Source organism: Saccopteryx leptura, chromosome 3 (assembly GCF_036850995.1).
Source record: "Saccopteryx leptura isolate mSacLep1 chromosome 3, mSacLep1_pri_phased_curated, whole genome shotgun sequence".
Lineage (NCBI taxonomy): Eukaryota > Metazoa > Chordata > Mammalia > Chiroptera > Emballonuridae > Saccopteryx > Saccopteryx leptura.
Genome location: NC_089505.1, coordinates 171280339 through 171298376, shown reverse-complemented (window position 1 = coordinate 171298376; position 18038 = coordinate 171280339). Strand labels below are relative to the sequence as shown.

General features: G+C 37.6%; 1 protein-coding gene across 1 annotated transcript in view; it reads right to left on the bottom strand.

Moving 5' to 3' along the window:
* LOC136400346 (guanylate-binding protein 6-like) overlaps positions 1–18038 on the bottom strand; it is a 51762-nt gene that overhangs the window by 16983 nt on the left and 16741 nt on the right. Inside the window, 4 exon segments of the mRNA XM_066376856.1 lie at positions 6617–6813; positions 7001–7110; positions 8113–8155; positions 8157–8238. Of these exon segments, the coding sequence (XP_066232953.1) occupies positions 6617–6813; positions 7001–7110; positions 8113–8155; positions 8157–8238 (432 nt within the window).

Here is an 18038-nt window from a genome sequence, read left to right as displayed (position 1 = left end):
AGGGGAGTAAGGAGGAACAAGTATGTGGTGACAAAGAGTGATTTGACTTTGGATGGCGGGAACACAACATAATCAAGAGTTCAAATGCTACAGAAATGTTTACCTGAAATCTTTATACTCTTTCTAATCAATGTCACCCTGTTAAATTTAATTAATAAAATTAATTATGGAGTTCTCATTACCAGATACCAGTACCAGATAAAAACATTACAAAAGAATTACAGTTGACCCTTAAACAAGGTGGAGGTTAGTGGTGCTGAACATTGTGTTCTCAAAAATCCATGTATAACTTTTGACTCCCTAAAATTTAAATGCTAAAAGCCTACTGTTCAATTAATCTATAACAGGGAAGCAGGAATATTCAATGGGGAAATAACAGTCTCTTCATTAATTGGTGTTGGGGAAACTGGCTAGATACATGATAAAAAAAATCTTGACAATTTCTTACAACATATACAACAATAAACTCAAAATGCACTGACTCAAATGAGAGATCTGAAACCGTAAATCTCCTGGATGTAACTAGAGTTAGTAAACTCCATGACATTGGCCTGTTGTTCATGGTGCAATGATTTTTCAGATTGGACCAAAAACAAAGAAAACAAAGGCAAAAATAAATAAAAATGGGCCTACATCAAACTAAAATCCTTTGTATAGCAAAAGAAATCATCAACAAAATGAAAAAACAGCCTTCTGAATGGGAGAAGATATTTCAAATGACATATCCAACAACAGATTAATGTCCAAAATATAGAAATAATCGATAAAACTTAACATAAAAAAAATTAACAGTCTGATAAAAAATGGGCAGAGGACCAAAATAGACATTTTTCTAAGAAAGACATAGATGAAAGTCAAGAGATACATGAAAAGATGCTCAACATCACTAATTAGCAGGAAAATGCAAATCAAAAACACAATGAGATATTACCTCGTATCTATCAGAGTGGTTATTAAAAGGCAATAAACAACAAGTGTTAGAGAGAATGTGGAAATGAGAACTCTTGTGCACTGTTAGTGGGAGTGTAAAATGTTGCAGTCATTATAAAAAACATTACGGTTGTTCCTCAAAAATTAAAAATAAAATAGGACACATGACTTCACTTCTGGGAATTTATACAAAGAAAACAAAAATATATATGTTTGTTGTAGCATTATTAACAAAAGCCAAGATGTTGAAATAATTTAGGTGTCCATTAATAGATAAATGGATAAAGAAGATATATATCAGGCAATGCAGTTTATTATTTCACATAAAAGTTAGAGACCATGACCACAGTACTGTTAAAAACCTCCCTCAACATCAATTACCCCCTAAACCCACCCCACCTTGCTATAAAAACAGAAGAGAACACAACAAAATACCATAATCAGACTGAGCTGGAAACAGAAAGTGACTCCAACAAAAACAAGACAAACACAAGACACAACATCTTGGCAAATTTATATAAAAATTGCATGGCACTTGGGAAAAGAGATATACATTCCATTATATATATTGTATGATATATGTAATGTAGTATAATTCTCCATATAATATATATAATGGAATATTATTTAAGAATAAAATCTTGCATCAATGAACAACTAAGGTGTCGCAACAAAAAACTAATGATTGATGCTTCTCATCTCTCCGTTCCTGTCTGTCCTTATCTATCCCTCTCTCTGACTCTCTCTGTCTCTGTAAATAAAAATTTTAAAAAAGAGAAAAAATAAGAATAAAATCTTGCCATTTCTAAAATTATAGAGGGACCTAGAGGATATTATGCCAAGTGAAATAAGTCAGACAGTGGAAGTCATATACCATATTATTTCACTTATATGTAGATTCTAAAAAAAAAAAAAAAGCAACAAACATAACAGAAACAGATTAATTGATATAAAGAAAAAACGAATGTTGACAGAGAGGATGGCAATAGATGATAGGTGAAAGAGGTAAAGAGAAATAAAAGGAACAAATTTCCATATATAAATTAATAAGTCATGGAGTATAATGGACAGCACAGGAAACATAGTCAATAATATTGTAATAACTTTGTACAGAGACAGATGTATCTTAGTGATCACATAGGCATATATAAATATAATATCATCATGTTGCATACCTGAAAGTACTATAATATTGTGTGTCAACTACACTTAAGAAACAAATATAAATAATATTTTGAATAAAAATATATGAAGTTAATTTAAGAGATTTATGGGACAACATTAAGTTGACTGAAATTTGCAATATAAGAATCTCAGATGGAGAAAAAAGAACAGAAAATTAATTTGAAGAAAAATGGTTGGAAACTTCCCTAACCTGAGGAAGAAAACAAATTTCCAGATCGAAAAAGCACGTTTCAATTAAAGTGAACCCAAAGAGACCTAAACTAAGATATGTTATAATTAAAGTGTCTAAAGATAATGACAAGAAGAGAATTTTTAAAGCAGCTGGAAAAAAGCAACTTGTTATGTACAGGCAAACCCCTGTAAAACTGTAAGCAGATTTATTTAGCAGAAGTTTTGTAACTCAGAAGGCAGGATCAAGATATATTCAAAGAGCTGAAAGACAACAACGTACAACCAAGAATACTCTAGCCAGCAAATTCAGAAATAATGGAGAAATAGAGTTTTGCAGGTAAGCAAAAGCTAAAGGAGTTCATCACCATTAAACTATCCTTAAAAGAAATGTTAAATAAAATTCTTTAAGCTGAGAAGAAAATGCATTAATAAGTAACAAGAAAACATGAAAGTATAAATATTACTGGTAAACGTAACTATATAGTAGAAGTAGTTACTTAATTATTTACAAAGCAGGTATGAAAGTTAAAGAAACAATTAACACTGGGGAACAAAATTTTTGTTGCATCCACAGAAACACTTGTTCTTACCTAATTTGAGTGTGCTGATTTCAAATCTGACATTAGTTTTTCTCTGTAACCTACAGTTTTTTTGCAATTCAAGAATTTAGGTTTTCATCTTATTGTAAAATTTTCAACAGTTAGTTTAATATAATGAAGTAGAATGTCTTCTTGGGCATCATCTTTGTGAAAATATAATAATTTATATAATGCAGTAAATACACTAATACACTAAAAGATATGATTGCATCAGAATTTGTCTACAATTTCAAAATAGAACATATTAAAACACTTACTTTTATCATAAAATTTGTACAAAGCTTATTTAAATTCTATTCAGGCAAAAATTTGCATTTGTAGCTCTTGCGTTTGTGTACTTGTTGAGGACAATCTCATTGATGCTTCAGCAGTAGTCTGCCATCATTTAGAGCTGTCAAGAAATAGCCACCATTCTGTTGGACTGTGTGTGGTAACACCTAGCTGGCTGAAAAGACTATTGATATCATGACATTAAACAAAGTGTTTGTCTTCTGAAAAAAAGTCCACAAAAATTTGTTCATGCTTCCTGAAATGGGATACTTTAGCTGACCAGTGAAATACATTCCTTTCTTGGAGTCTGGAGGCTAATAACTCAGCTGCTTTCTTTGATAGGCCCAAAGCTCTTACTAAGTCATTCACTTCAGGTTAGCTAAACTGCTGAGGGGTTAATGACTGCTTGGCATCAGAAGAAGACCCTTCAGATTCCGCAACCATTTCCTCATGCATCTTATCAAAATACACTTGATCACCATGTTCACTTTCTTTGTCCTTAGAAGAAATAAAACCATTGAAAACTGGAACCGGGAGTGTCTCAGAGTGTGGGATAGGTTGTCTTCTTAAGGAATATTAGGATATGTGATATTATGCCATTTTTTCTTGCTGATGCCCTTTGTATGGATCAGACAGAAATAACAGTCACTGCTGTGGTCCTTAGGTTTACGCCAAACCATGGGAATACCAAAAGGCATTCCTCTCCGTTTTCCTTTTGTCCAGTCATGAAGCATTTTCTCACAATTATGACACACAATATGAGGAGGCCAATTCTTGTCTTGATCGCCAAGGGGAACTTGAAAATAGGCAATATATGCGCGTGTCACAAATGATGAAATATTGCACCTTTATATTGAAGTGTGTAACAGTCACATATATAGCAGAAGGTGTGAGGACTATTCTTACATTTAAGCCTATTCGAAGAAGCCATGATTCAATTTTAAAACAAAATAAGAGGGTGTTTTTATCAGATAATAATTTTTTATATTTAAAAACAACTACAATTATGTAAAAGTGATGTTTGTAAAACATTAACTGCCTTGTGGTTATGTTCAATCCAAGAGTCACTGCCCTTTAACTCCAATTTAAGAACCAATGCATGCCATTAACTGTAACAAAAAGAAATTAAAATTGCATAAAAACTAGAGCATGCACCAAAAAAACAGATTTCAGATTTGGAATCAGTGATGCAGAAATATATAGAAAAAGTTCTAAAACCTCATGCAACAGAAAATAAAATAAAAATTGTTCCCCAGTGTAATAATTATTTTAACAATAATAATTAATAAGTAATACCCAAGATAAAAAGATTTAAAATGTGATATCAAAAACATAAAACATAGTGGGAGTAAGGTGAACTAATAATGTAGAGTTTAGAATGTGTTCAAATGGAAATTGTTATCAGCTTAAAATAAGTAGTTATAAATATATTCTTATAGGTCAACCTTATGGCAATCACACAACAAAAACTTATAATAGATACAGAAAAGATAATGAGAAATGAATCTAATCATACCTCTAAAGAAAGTCATCAAACCACAAAGGAAGGAAGAAAGAAAAGAAGAAAGGAAGGAAATAAACAAAATGGCAATAAGTAAATATCTGTCAATAATTACTTTAAATGTAAATGGACTAATTCTTCAGTGAAAAGAAATAGAGTTGCTAAGTGAATAAAAAAGCAAGACCTATTTATATGCTGCCTACAAGAGACTTACTTCAGATGTAATTCAGATATAAGGGCACCACAGACTGAAAGTGGAAGGTTGATTAAAAGTTATTTCACGCAACTGAAAACCAAAACCAAAAACAATCTGAGGTAGCAATACTTAGATAAAATAGACTTCAGACAAAGACTATAATAAGAGACCAAAAAAGACAGGCATTATAATAAGGTCAACCCAACAAAGAAATATAAATTTGTAGTTATTCATGCTTTTAATTATATAAAACAATTGTGAACAGACCTAAAGGGAAGAAATTTTTCAGCCCAGAAGGCAGCAATACAATAATAGTGATGATGTGAATATTCCATTTATATCATGTAGACAGAAAATTGATAGAGAAACAAGCACCTTAAATGACACATTAGATCAGATGAACTTAAAAGATCTATACAAAACATTTTACATAAAAGTGTCAGAACACATGTTCTTTTCAAGCACACATGAATTCTCTAGGATCTATCATAGGTTAGGTCACAATACAAATCCTAATGAATTTAGAAAGATTGAGTTCATATCAAGCATCTTTTTTACCACAATGGTAGAAAGCAACAACAACAAAATATCAATTACAAAAAGAGAACTGAAAATTTCACAAGCAGAGGGAGATTAATCAATACGCTACTGCACCACCAATGACTGGGTCAGTGAAAAAATCAAAGGAAATTAAAAAGTTTCTTGAGACAAATGAAAATGGAAATACAACATACCAAAATATGGGATATATCAAAAGCTGTTCTGACAGGAAAATTTATAGTGGTAAATGTTTCCCGCAATAAACAAGAAAAATCTCAAATAAACAACCTAACTTTATACCTCAAGAAACTAAAAAAAGATGTAGGTCTATGAACACACTAAATGTGCACTTATATTTAGAGCAATTCTTCCTGAGAAATAACTGAGAGACAACCGAACAGCTTCTTCACAACAAAGAAGAGAGAGTGACCATGCAGAGAAGATAGGAGAATTGTATGAGGGAATTCCTGCCCAATATCTGAGGGAACCTATCAGCAATGAAGGAGCCAGTGACCACCCTGAGGTCATGCCAGCGAAAGTTCTATCCAAGTTGTATGTCAATTATACCCAACTTACAAAGTAAAGAAAGAAAAAGAGAGAGAGAAAGAGAAAGAAAGAAAGAAAGAAAGAAAGAAAGAAAGAAAGAAAGAAAGAAAGAAAGAAAGAAAGAAAGAAAGAAAGAAAGAGAAAGAAAGAAAAGAAAGACAAAGAAAAAAATAAGAAAAGGAGGGAAGGTAAGAGGGAAAGAGGAAGAGAAGGAAAGAAGGAAGAAAGGAAACATATACTGATTGAATATAAATTCATTCTGTAGAAGATACAACTATCCATGCACTAGAAATCCATATTCCTACTTGAGAAGGGTAAGAACTGAGGGAAATATGTACTTGTAATTTTGTGTCTAACAACTGTATAGTTCATTGTTTTCATCAACACAAAAAGGGAGAAACAAAATGAAAAACACAGGTTTCTTGTCTTTGGAAAGTTTTAGCATCCATTTTATTTAAGTAAATTTTAATTGTGAATAATTTTACTACAAATTAAGCCCCAGGATTCTTGGGTGAGCTTAACTATAGTCATTAGAATTTACCAATGAATAACAACCTAGGTCCCAGTAACCTAGGGCTTGATCTAGTCTTAAGATATGCAACTCCTAGAGATAATAAACAGTGTTTATTCCTTCCCACCCTCTATTGGACCATCCACTGCTGAGCCATGCTCTGTTACCTGGAATCAGCTTCAAGGCATTCTCCAGGTACTGATCTTCTGTGATAGGTTGACCATTTAACTTCAGCTCCAGGGTGAAATCCCGTACAGTCCAGATAAAGTCTGGGAAGAAACTCACAAAATCTGTGGAATCTTTTACTTCACGCTGGGTGGGGGAGGACTTTGCCCTGATGAGTTCTGTGAGCTCTGTCACATTACTAGGACCTGGCTAAGGAAAAATAATTTCCTACCCACCCTTCCTACATTTCCCTCAAAAAAATTATTATAAACATTATTATTTGCCCTGGGTTCCCTCTGTGCCACCAAAGGCCACTCAATCACAGGGAAGGGGAACTTAACTTGATCTCCATTCCCATCAATTTCTCAGTAAAACTGGGAGGATACTGTAGTTTCTCCAAGGCATCATGGTTGATGGTGCTCATGCTGTTGTAGACAAAGCAGCTACTCAGAAGTACAGCCAGGGCGAAGATCCATGAGTCATTCTTAGGATCGCCCTAGAAAACATGTTGAAAAACACTTAGAAGTCTTCTCCTCAGAAACTCATTCAGTTATTTGTTTAATTATTTTTTCATTTTTTATTTCAGATTATTGTGTATTTGGTACAAAAAAAATCTTTAAAATCAGAATTAAAGGCAAATCTCAGCTTTAGCAATTACATTGACATTTCTTATGACCTTAGTTTCCTTAAGTATAAAAGAAGTCTAATACTTTCCTCAAAGTATCCTTTTTGTTTGAATGGGATTAAATAAAATATTTTGAACAATTAGTTATTCATAAGTGACACTGCACATTTAAGAAAAATTAAACTACAATATCTATTATGTTAATCACAAATGAACTCTCAAAATAAAACCAATTAAGAATTCATAAACTATTACTAAATGTTACATATTTTTCTTATAGGGAAACAAAAATGAATATAATTGTTATACTTGAGATGACTATCTCATGGTATTTACAAACATTTGAAAAATAAATACAATAAAGATGACAATATAATTAAAAGGTTATATATTAATAGTGAATCTTACTGAAAACAACAGTCATTATGTCAAATAAAAATAATGAATCTGTCAAAGGGGAGCAGCACATACTGGAGTTAGAAAAACATTTTGTTCTGAATGTTAAAGGATTTGTAGAATGTGGACATGAAGAAATGAGAGAAGCACGCAAGTAGAAAAACCTGCAGAAACAAAATGAGAGTAGACTGCAATAAATAGTTATTTGGTCTGACTGACACAGAGCAGAAGGCAGGTAGAGAAGATGCATAAAATTATTCACTTCAGTGCTCAAAAATATCTTACCTAATATACCACATTAAAAAAAAATCTAACTTAAATATGAGTTTCAAAAGGGCCAAAGTCTGCTGTCTCATTCAATATAGTTGGATTTCAACATTTCAAGAATAGATCACAATAGTTAAATTACAAAGGATCATGAAGAGATAAGGAGAAAATCTAGAATCAAAATGATCTGTTTGTGACCTTTTGTCTTACCTTTTCCACATCACCCAGGCCCTCAGTGTCCAGAAGAACCAGAGTGGTTTGGTTTGGACGGGTGGGGTGCACACCACATCCAGATGCCCTTGGTTTCAGACTGCACTTTAGAGCCCAGAGGGAAACCTAAAAGAGACGGGAAAAGCAACATAAAGTTGTTGTAAAGTAATGTTCCGCCGGGTTTACGTAGAGACACAAAGTCCAAATGAATTTTTAAGAAGTTTTATTAAAGGAGGAGATTTATTAATATGCTGGCCACATATGAAAAACATGGGGCATAGCTGACCCAAATTGTCTTGTCCAGACTATAACCCTGAGGCAGGCTATATACCTTTGATCACACAGGTTGGCGGGGAAAAGGAGGAGGAGGACAAGATGACATAATTCATTAGCAAGCTTATAACATTCCTCTATAGGATTTATAAAACACAAATTTACATGTTAAAACTTATAAGGTATTACAATAGTGAAAAATGTTGCTTTTCATATTAAAGACATCTCTAAATCTTTCAGTATTTATCTGCTATTCCTTTGTTTAGAGGTATATATAATTATACATTAACTATATGCCTTCAGGATGGGACGGGAAGCCTACATGGTGCCCAGGGGATAAGCATCTGTGAATGACCCATTAAAGAAAGGAGAGGAAAAAGAAAGGTCTGCCTAATCCTCCCTTTCCCCTTTTCATCTACAATACAATGCCATCAGCCATCCTGACCTGGTGTTAATCACACACAAGTATAAAAATCATATTTATAAAATTTCTCTGTATTCTTATCCTAAATTATAAAATGTCCTTTAAGCTTCCTAGTAAAAGGGGGTTTTCTACACAGTATGTCTCTGCAAGCCAGGAAATGTCCACATTCCTTTTCTCTCATTCCCTACAGAAAGGAGAAGACAAGAAACCTGACTCTCCCAAAATATCAATATTAATTTTTTAATTCTATGGTACCTTACCACAAAGCGACAACAGACAGTCCAAGAAGCCCATGGGCTATGCAATTAGACTTAAAGGCTTAAAAATCCCCTAGGATACAACATAGTGCTTTCTCTATTTCAAGGATGTCAAAATTTTTGTCAACTAACTCCTCATACATTTAGTGGTCATATTCTTTCACGTAAGTTTGGTTTATTCAGACTGCTAGTTTCATTTTCCAGTGTAAAAATATTTCTGCTCATGTCTATGTATCCTACCAATTATTAGATGAGAGAAAGGGCATATTGTGCTCATGCATGCGTGCATGCACACACACACACACACACACCAATTTGATTTATTTTTAACTGTTTGATGAACATTACTCCCTAAAGAAGTTAAGCTAGTTGAGTGTATTATAATTAGATCAAGACTTTTCATTAGTCTGAAGAATGAACAAGACAATTTATTCAGTAATTATTTAAGTACCTTTTATATTCTAGGCAATGGGTATATGTTCAAGGTCCTGGAGATAAATTAATAAATTTACTAATTATGTTAGTAAATTATATTATAATTCGCTATTATATTAGCTAAAATAGACAGAAATACCTTCCCTTTGTAGTCTTATAACCAATGAGTGCTAAGACCTTGCTAATTTACAACCAGTTTATGGTCTATCCAGGTAAAATCTGGTCTTAATGGATGGGACTATGGAGAGACAGGAATGGGTAAATAATAATAAATAAATAAGTAAACTTTTATAAGCCTTCTAAAGATTGTGGCTACATCTCACTGTGACATTCGAATAAAGGCCATAAAATACATTAATGGGCTTTGGAAATAACTTCAAAGGAACTAGTCCAGTAAGTACAACTCATCCCCGGAACAGATGAGTCCTTGAGATAAGGAAGTCGTTAGACTCCCAGGATGACTAGGAACTGATGAGTCCTTGAGATAAGGAAGTCGTAAAAACTCCTAAGATGATTAGTGTAACCACATCCTAGAGGATAGATAGGGACATTTCCAGCTGGGGGCTTTCAACTGTATGACTGGTTACTAAGGCATGTGACTAAAATTTAATTTGGGGGAGCCAATTGCTAAATGCAAAATTCGCTTCTGAATGAACCGCTTGCTTGCTATGCTATAAAAACCCCTAGACTGTAGGCGCTCGGTGTGACTCTGGTGACTGCCACCTGAGCTCACCCCTGCGCAGGTTTGCTTTTTTTCTTTTCTCTTGGCCATAAAACTTTGTCTAAAACTCTCCAAACGTCTCCAGTGTTTGTTTTACCTGGTGAGTGCAACATTTATGGGGGCTCGCCCGGGATGCCCATTACGGGAATTTTGACTGGGGACAGGCGGAACAGCTTGAGCTGGTGAGTATTTTGTTGTAGAATTTCTTGTTTTTGTAATCTGGCTCCGGAGCACTTACAGTCTGTGGTGGCAGACAGGACGCTGTCAGTGACCCGCCCAGACACTCGGGCCAAAGGCAGGACGCTGCTGGCCGAGGTTTCTGTTTCTGTCTGAAATTGATCGATCGTTTTAAAGTAGTGAGCTCACTCGCGCCGTTCCGTGCTGCTGTCTTGTTGTTTGTTTGGCCTGAATGACTGAGTGGGAAATTTTGTGTATTGCCCTCCTGGGATTTGCTGCACTGTTGTGTTTGGTGTTAATTTGTTTGCCAGTACAGTGTGATCAATGTTCATCTATCTGGATCACCCTGCTTATAGGGTGGGGAATCCTGTGTGTTGTCTTTGTAGGACTAGAAGCATACCAGGCTAAGAAGAACAAGTACCGCGAGATGGGACAGCAAGAATTTACACTTAAATCCCCTCTTGATTGCATTTTAAGTAACTTCTCTGATTTTCAGAAGAGAGCCCAGGGTTATGGGGGACCTCCACCTGATCGAGAAACTCTCCGGACCTTAAGCCAAGTGGAGTGGCCATCTCTTAAGGTTGGATGGCCATCTGAAGGAACCTTTGATCTGCCCATAGTTTTTGCAGTAAGAGCCATTATATATCAGGTGCCTCATCCAGATCAATATGTGTATATAGATATTTGGATAGATATAGCTACAGACAAACCTGGGTACATTAAGAGGTGCATAAAAGCTAATCAAAAGGTTAAGAGAGCTATTTGTGTGAGTGCAGCGGACATTAAGCCTCGCCTTCCCTCCGCTCCACCTGCACCTGAAAAAGAGCCTCCCAAATCGTATCCGGTCCTTCCTGACGTTACTGAGGATATAGTAGACCCTGTAAATTATCCTCCTCCTTATCAGAAGCCCAAGGAGCCAGATTCAACTGTGCCTGAGAATGTCCAGAGTCCTCCCCACACTCGGGGGGGAACCCCTTATGCTCAACCTCCCTTTGCTGGAAGTGCCCCAATGTTACCTCTTAGGGAGGTGCTGCCCCTACTAGATGAAGGACCACATGCACCGTCCCGAATGATTTATATTCCTTTCTCTACTAGTGACCTTTATAATTGGAAACAGCAGAACCCGTCGTTTGCAGAGAAACCCCAGGGGTTAATTTCTTTGCTTGAGACTGTTTTCAGGACCCATCAACCAACTTGGGATGATTGTCAGCAGCTTTTGCACACTCTGTTCACAATGGAAGAAAGAACCCGCATTGGCCGAGAAGCTGAAAAAGCATTTAGGGAAGATGGGGGCACTGAAAGGGAACTAGAGAGGACGCTCCCCAGGAGCCCCCCCAATTGGAATCCAAACAATATCAGGGATAGGGAATCACTTACCCAATATCGCCGGGCTCTATTAAGGGGAATAAAAGCAGCTGCTAAGAAACCAACCAACTTTAGTAAGGTAGGTGAGGTAATTCAGGGAAGGGATGAGTCCCCTGCTGCATATTTAGACGGCTAATGGAGGCCTACCGGGTTTATACCCCTATTGATCCTGAGGCAGAGGAAAATCGGAGGCTAATAAACATAGCCTTCGTCACTCAGGCAACCCCAGACATTAGAAAGAAGCTTCAGAAAATAGAAGGATTTGAGGGAAAGAATAGGAGTGAACTATTAGAAATAGCACAGAGAGTCTATGTCAATCGTGATGACCCTGAGTTAGGAAGAGCAGCTGTAAAACTACTCTTGGCACAGCAATCAAAAGGACCAAAAGGGAAACAACAGCCCTTTAAGGGAAAGAAGGGAACTTTCCCACAGAAGCAACTAGATAAAGATCAGTGTGCTTATTGCAAGGAAAAAGGTCATTGGAAGAAGGATTGCCCTAAGCTACAGGCCGTAAATCAAGAACAAAGCTCACAAGTTTTGCTCCAATTAGACTGATGGGGCCAAGGCTCCATTTCTGTTGGCCCCCAGGAGCCTATGGTCACACTGTCAATAGAGGGGAAACCAACTACCTTTCTAGTTGACACGGGGCTACTTATTCTGTCCTAAAGAGACCACTTGGGACATTACAAAAGGAATCCACAAAGGTAATAGGGGTCACTGGCAAGGCTGTCTCATATCCTCGAGCCACTGCTCGGATTACAGACCTGGCGCGAGGGACTATTACTCATTCATTCCTGATTATTCCAGACTGCCCTTACCCGCTGCTGGGATGAGATTTGTTGCAAAAATTTCAAGCAACAATAACCTTCAACCAGGAGAAGAATACAGAAGGCAAGGTAATAGTGACTGTGCCAATATCAGAAGAATACCTGATTGCCTCCCTCCAGGAAGGTAAGAGCGGGTTTACAGGCATCCCTGAGGAAGTAAAGCAGCAGGTTCCTGGAGTTTGGGCAGAAAACAATCCTCTGGGATTGGCAGTACATCAGCCGCCTGTCGTAGTGCTGTGACAGAGCGATGCCAGCCCAGTATGCATCAGAGAGTATCCTGTACCTGCTCGGGCTAAACAGGGCATAGCACAGTACTTGAGGCGCTTATTGGGAGCCGGGATTCTCCGGGAGTGCCAATCTGCCTGGAACACTCCTCTGCTGCCAGTACAAAAGCCTGGAACTCAGGACTATCGCCCAGTGCAGGACCTGCGTGAAGTGAATGCTCGGGTAGAGACCATACATCCTACTGTGCCAAACCCCTATACCCTATTGAGTTCATTGCCGCCGACTCATGTTTTTTATTCAGTATTAGATTTGAAAGATGCCTTCTTTTGCATTCCATTAGCAAAGCAAAGCCAGGAAATGTTTGCCTTTGAGTGGAATGATCCTGAGAATGGACTTTCAGGCCAATACACTTGGACTAGGTTCCCTCAGGGTTTTAAGAATTCACCAACCATATTTAATGAGGCTTTGTGCAAAGACTTACAGGAGTTTTGAGCCGGCCACTCTTCAATTGTGCTGCTGCAGTATGTGGACGATCTCCTTATCGCAGCCCCAAACCAGGAGAGTTGCCGAGAAGCTACATTGGAACTACTCCAAGAACTGCAACGGATGGGCTATCGAATATCTGCTAAGAAAGCCCAAATTGTCACCCAAACCGTGAGTTACTTGGGGTATGACTTGAGGGGGGGACCACGTGGCTTGTCTAGCCAAAGAATTCAGACTATATTACAGATTCCTGAACCTGTAAGTAAGAGGCAAGTACGAGAATTTTTGGGTGCCGTGGGATATTGCAGACTTTGGATACTAGGATTTGCAGAGCTGGCCAAACCTTTGCATGAGTTAACACGGGGAAAAGAGGAACAATTTGTATGGACAGAGGAGGCTCGAGAATCTTTTCAAAAACTCAAGAAGGCCCTAGTTGCAGCCCCGGCATTAACCCTGCCAGATTTGTCTAAGCCTTTTCAATTATTTGTGACTGAGAAGAAGGGCATTGCTCTAGGGGTCCTCTGTCAAGAACTGGGACCTTGGAAAAGACCAATAGCCTATCTGTCCAGAAGACTAGATCCTGTGTCATCAGGTTGGCCAAATTGTTTGAGAGCACTTGCTGCTACCTCCATCCTTGTTAAGGAGGCCAGTAAACTGACTTTGGGGTCAAGATATTCAGGTCATTGGAGAACACTATTTAGAACAAGTGCTGCGGGCCCCACCGGATAGGTGGATCTCAAATGCCCGACTAACAGAGTACCAGGCACAGTTGTTGAACCCCCCCCCCCACGATACAATTTTTGAAAACAACAGCCTTGAATCCTGCTACATTGCTCCCGTTGCCAGACCCATCGGTGATCCATAACTGTGGACAAATATTAGACACCATTACAGGAGCCAGACCAGATCTATGGGATCAGGCCTACGAGAAGGCAGATTTAACTTTGTTCACAGATGGAAGTAGCTATGTTCGGGATGGGCAGAGGTATGCTGGAACTGCGGTGACCACTCAAGATACTGTGTTATGGAAAAAGGCACTGCCTAAAGGCACATCTGCACAACGGGCTGAGCTTATCGGACTCACACAGGCCCTTAGAATTGCTGAAGGGAAAAGTTCCAACATTTATACAGACAGTAGATATGCCTTTGCCACTGCCCATGTACATGGCACCATCTACCGGGAGCGTGGGTTGTTGACTGCTGCAGGAAAGGAAATTAAAAACAAGAATGAGATTTTAGCTCTATTAGAAGCCATTTGGTTGCCCAAAAAGGTGGCAATAATACATTGCAAAGGACATCAAAAGGGGGATTCCCCTATAGTAAAAGGAAACCATTTTGCTGATCAAGCGGCACGGAATGCAGCAGAAGAGGAGGAACACACTAACCAACTGCTGCTCATCCCACCCCCTACTTTACAAATAGAACCGAGGTATGAGCCAAAGGAAGAAGAGAAAGGTAAGCAACTAGGGGGTAAGAAAAGTAAACAGGGATGGATAGAATTACCAGACAGCAGAATATACCTACCACAAGGAGTTTTAAGACAAATAATTCAAGAAATACATAGCAGCTCCCACTTAGGGCAACAAAAACTAGAACATTTAGTAAGAAAATATTATGAGGGAGCAGAAATCAGAGATATTATACACTTTGTTGTGTCTAGATGTCAGGCCTGCGCCAAAGTAAATGCTGTCAACAAGAAATTACCTCCTCTCATTAGGCACCAAGGAAAAGCTCCTGGAGAACTATGGGAAGTAGATTTTACCGAAATGGCTCTAGGGAAATTAGGCTATAAATATTTGTTGGTTCTAATAGACACCTTTACTGGATGGACTGAGGCTTTTCCAACAAAAGGAGAAACTGCTTCAACAGTTTGTAAAATACTTTTGAGAGAAATCATTCCACGATATGGCATCCCCATTGCTGTGGGGTCAGATAATGGACCTGCTTTTGTGTCCAAAATATCACAGGAATTGGCAAAAAGATTAGGGATCAATTGGAAATTACATTGCATTTATGGGCCTCAAAGTTCAGGGCAAGTTGAGAGGATGAATAGAACCCTTAAAGAGACTAAAATTAAGAGAGGAGACTGGCGAAAATTGGGTAGAGCTACTCCCTTTTGCACTATATAGGGTTCGAAATACACCTTATACAGGAAAATGGACTCCTTATGAGTTAGTGTATGGGCAACCAACTCCTTTGGTTCCACAAATAACAAGGGAAGAAATTGAGGTTTCTAATCAGAGTTTTCTAAAGTCCTTACAGGCATTACAACTGATACGTGCAGAAGTACGGGCGCTTAGAGACCAGCAGAAGGACCACACTCAAAGGACTTCCACTGACAACTCCACCGGAGCCAGGACAATGGGTATGGATTCTTAACCACCATCGCGGGAACCTTGACGCTCGGTGGCAAGGACCGTTTCAGGTACTGTTCAGCACGCCCACGGCTGTGAGGATAGCTGAAAAACCTTACTGGATTCATCTGTCACATGTAAAATTAGCTCAAGAACCGGGCTTAAAGAAAACAAAATGGAGAGTCAAAGCGGATCCCCACAATCCCTTAAAAGTGCGGTTCTTACCCTAATCGTAGCAATAGTTTTCTTTTACATGTTGTACAGCATTAAACCAGTACCTGCTTTCCAGGAAACCCTGAATCATCCAGAGAATTTATGGGTAGCTTTAGCATGCACCCTAAATGTCTCATCGTTTTGCCTTGAACAGGATAGTCATACTCATTTCATGCTAGGAAAATGTTTACGTCCGGTATGTAAATCGGCAGCTGACATAAGGAATTTAACTTTCTTCTCCAGTATCCCTAATAAGACTGTAACTTATCTAGATTTAGCAAATTGGGGAAAAGCTTCTTATCAGTTGCCAAGCCATGCATTACAGATTTATACTCCCCATAGCATTATTGTACCCAATGATACTTGTGTTCTTTTTGTTAATTGTAGCAAAAATTGTAAGACGATCCCTAGTTTTTTACCCTGTAATAATACTATCAAATACCCTTCCATTTATGGCTATATTACCTTGCCTACTGGATGGTTCTTTACCTGTAACTCTATGACGTATAATTATATTCCCCCTAATCTTACTGACACCACTTGTTGTTTATCTAGGATTGCTACTTTCTTACCTAATAAGAATGATTTGCTACTTCTTGAGCACAATACCACTCTTCACAGTAGGCGTGCTGCCTCCCTCCCTGTAGGACCTGAATGTCATAATGAAGTACGATTATTGTCAGAAGCTGAAGGATATGCCATAATTTTAAGTGTTGTAGGGAATCTAGTATGGGGTGCTTATAATCATAGACAAATCCAGCATTTAGCTTGCAACTTAGCTAAAAGTATCAACGAAACGTCTCAAGCATTAGCTCTTTTAAATAATGAACAGCAGCAATTACGTCAAGCTATTTTAGATAATCGTGCAGCTATTGATTATCTACTATTATTTCACCACCAGGGTTGTGAAAAAGTAAAAGGAATGTGTTGTTTTAATTTAACTGATAACAGCAATGAAATCCAGGATAAAATAGATAAGATAAAACAGTTAGCAGAGCACATTCAGCAAAATAATGACAATTTAGATTGGTTCACCTCTATATTCAAACTGTCACCTTGGCTAACTACATTGATAACTACACTAGCGGGACCATTGTTAATACTGTTGTTGGCCCTCACTATTGGACCCATAATCCTTAACAAGTTATTTGCTTTTATTAAAGAAAGAATAGAAACAGTCAAAATAATGGTTTTATCTCAGCCCTACCAACGCCTTAGTGTAGTCGAAGAATCTCCATTATAGTTAATGATTTAACTAGTACAAAGAAGAGGAGGAAATGTGACATTCGAATAAAGGCCATAAAATACATTAATGGGCTTTGGAAATAACTTCAAAGGAACTAGTCCAGTAAGTACAACTCATCCCCGGAACAGATGAGTCCTTGAGATAAGGAAGTCGTTAGACTCCCAGGATGACTAGGAACTGATGAGTCCTTGAGATAAGGAAGTCGTAAAAACTCCTAAGATGATTAGTGTAACCACATCCTAGAGGATAGATAGGGACATTTCCAGCTGGGGGCTTTCAACTGTATGACTGGTTACTAAGGCACGTGACTAAAATTTAATTTGGGGGAGCCAATTGCTAAACGCAAAATTCGCTTCTGTATGAACCGCTTGCTTGCTACGCTATAAAAACCCCTAGACTGTAGGCGCTCTGTGTGACTCTGGTGACTGCCACCTGAGCTCACCCCTGCGCAGGTTTGCTTTTTTTCTTTTCTCTTGGCCATAAAACTTTGTCTAAAACTCTCCAAACGTCTCCAGTGTTTGTTTTACCTGGCAAGTGCAACACTCACCTCTTACTTATTTTAAAGAAGTTGTGAATCACAACTAATTTAAGGGATCCCAACAACAATAAAATCATTCTCTAAGAGAAATATTATTACATCACATTCATTCTGATTTTTTTCTATGTTGGGAGAAAACAGAACTTCTCAGAGCCCTGCAGAGAATCAAAATAGAAAAAGTGTTGATGTGTGTAGTTGATGTTGCCCTATATTCTCATTTCCTGCCTATGAAATTCAGTATGTTGTCTTTTATTTTTCTCATGACTTATTTTATATTCTGTGTCAGATTCTCTTTACATCAAACTATACTCATGGGCTTTGTATAATTTGGATATATTTACCTAAAAGATATTCTGCAACACCAAGGTACTATGTTTCAATCAGAATT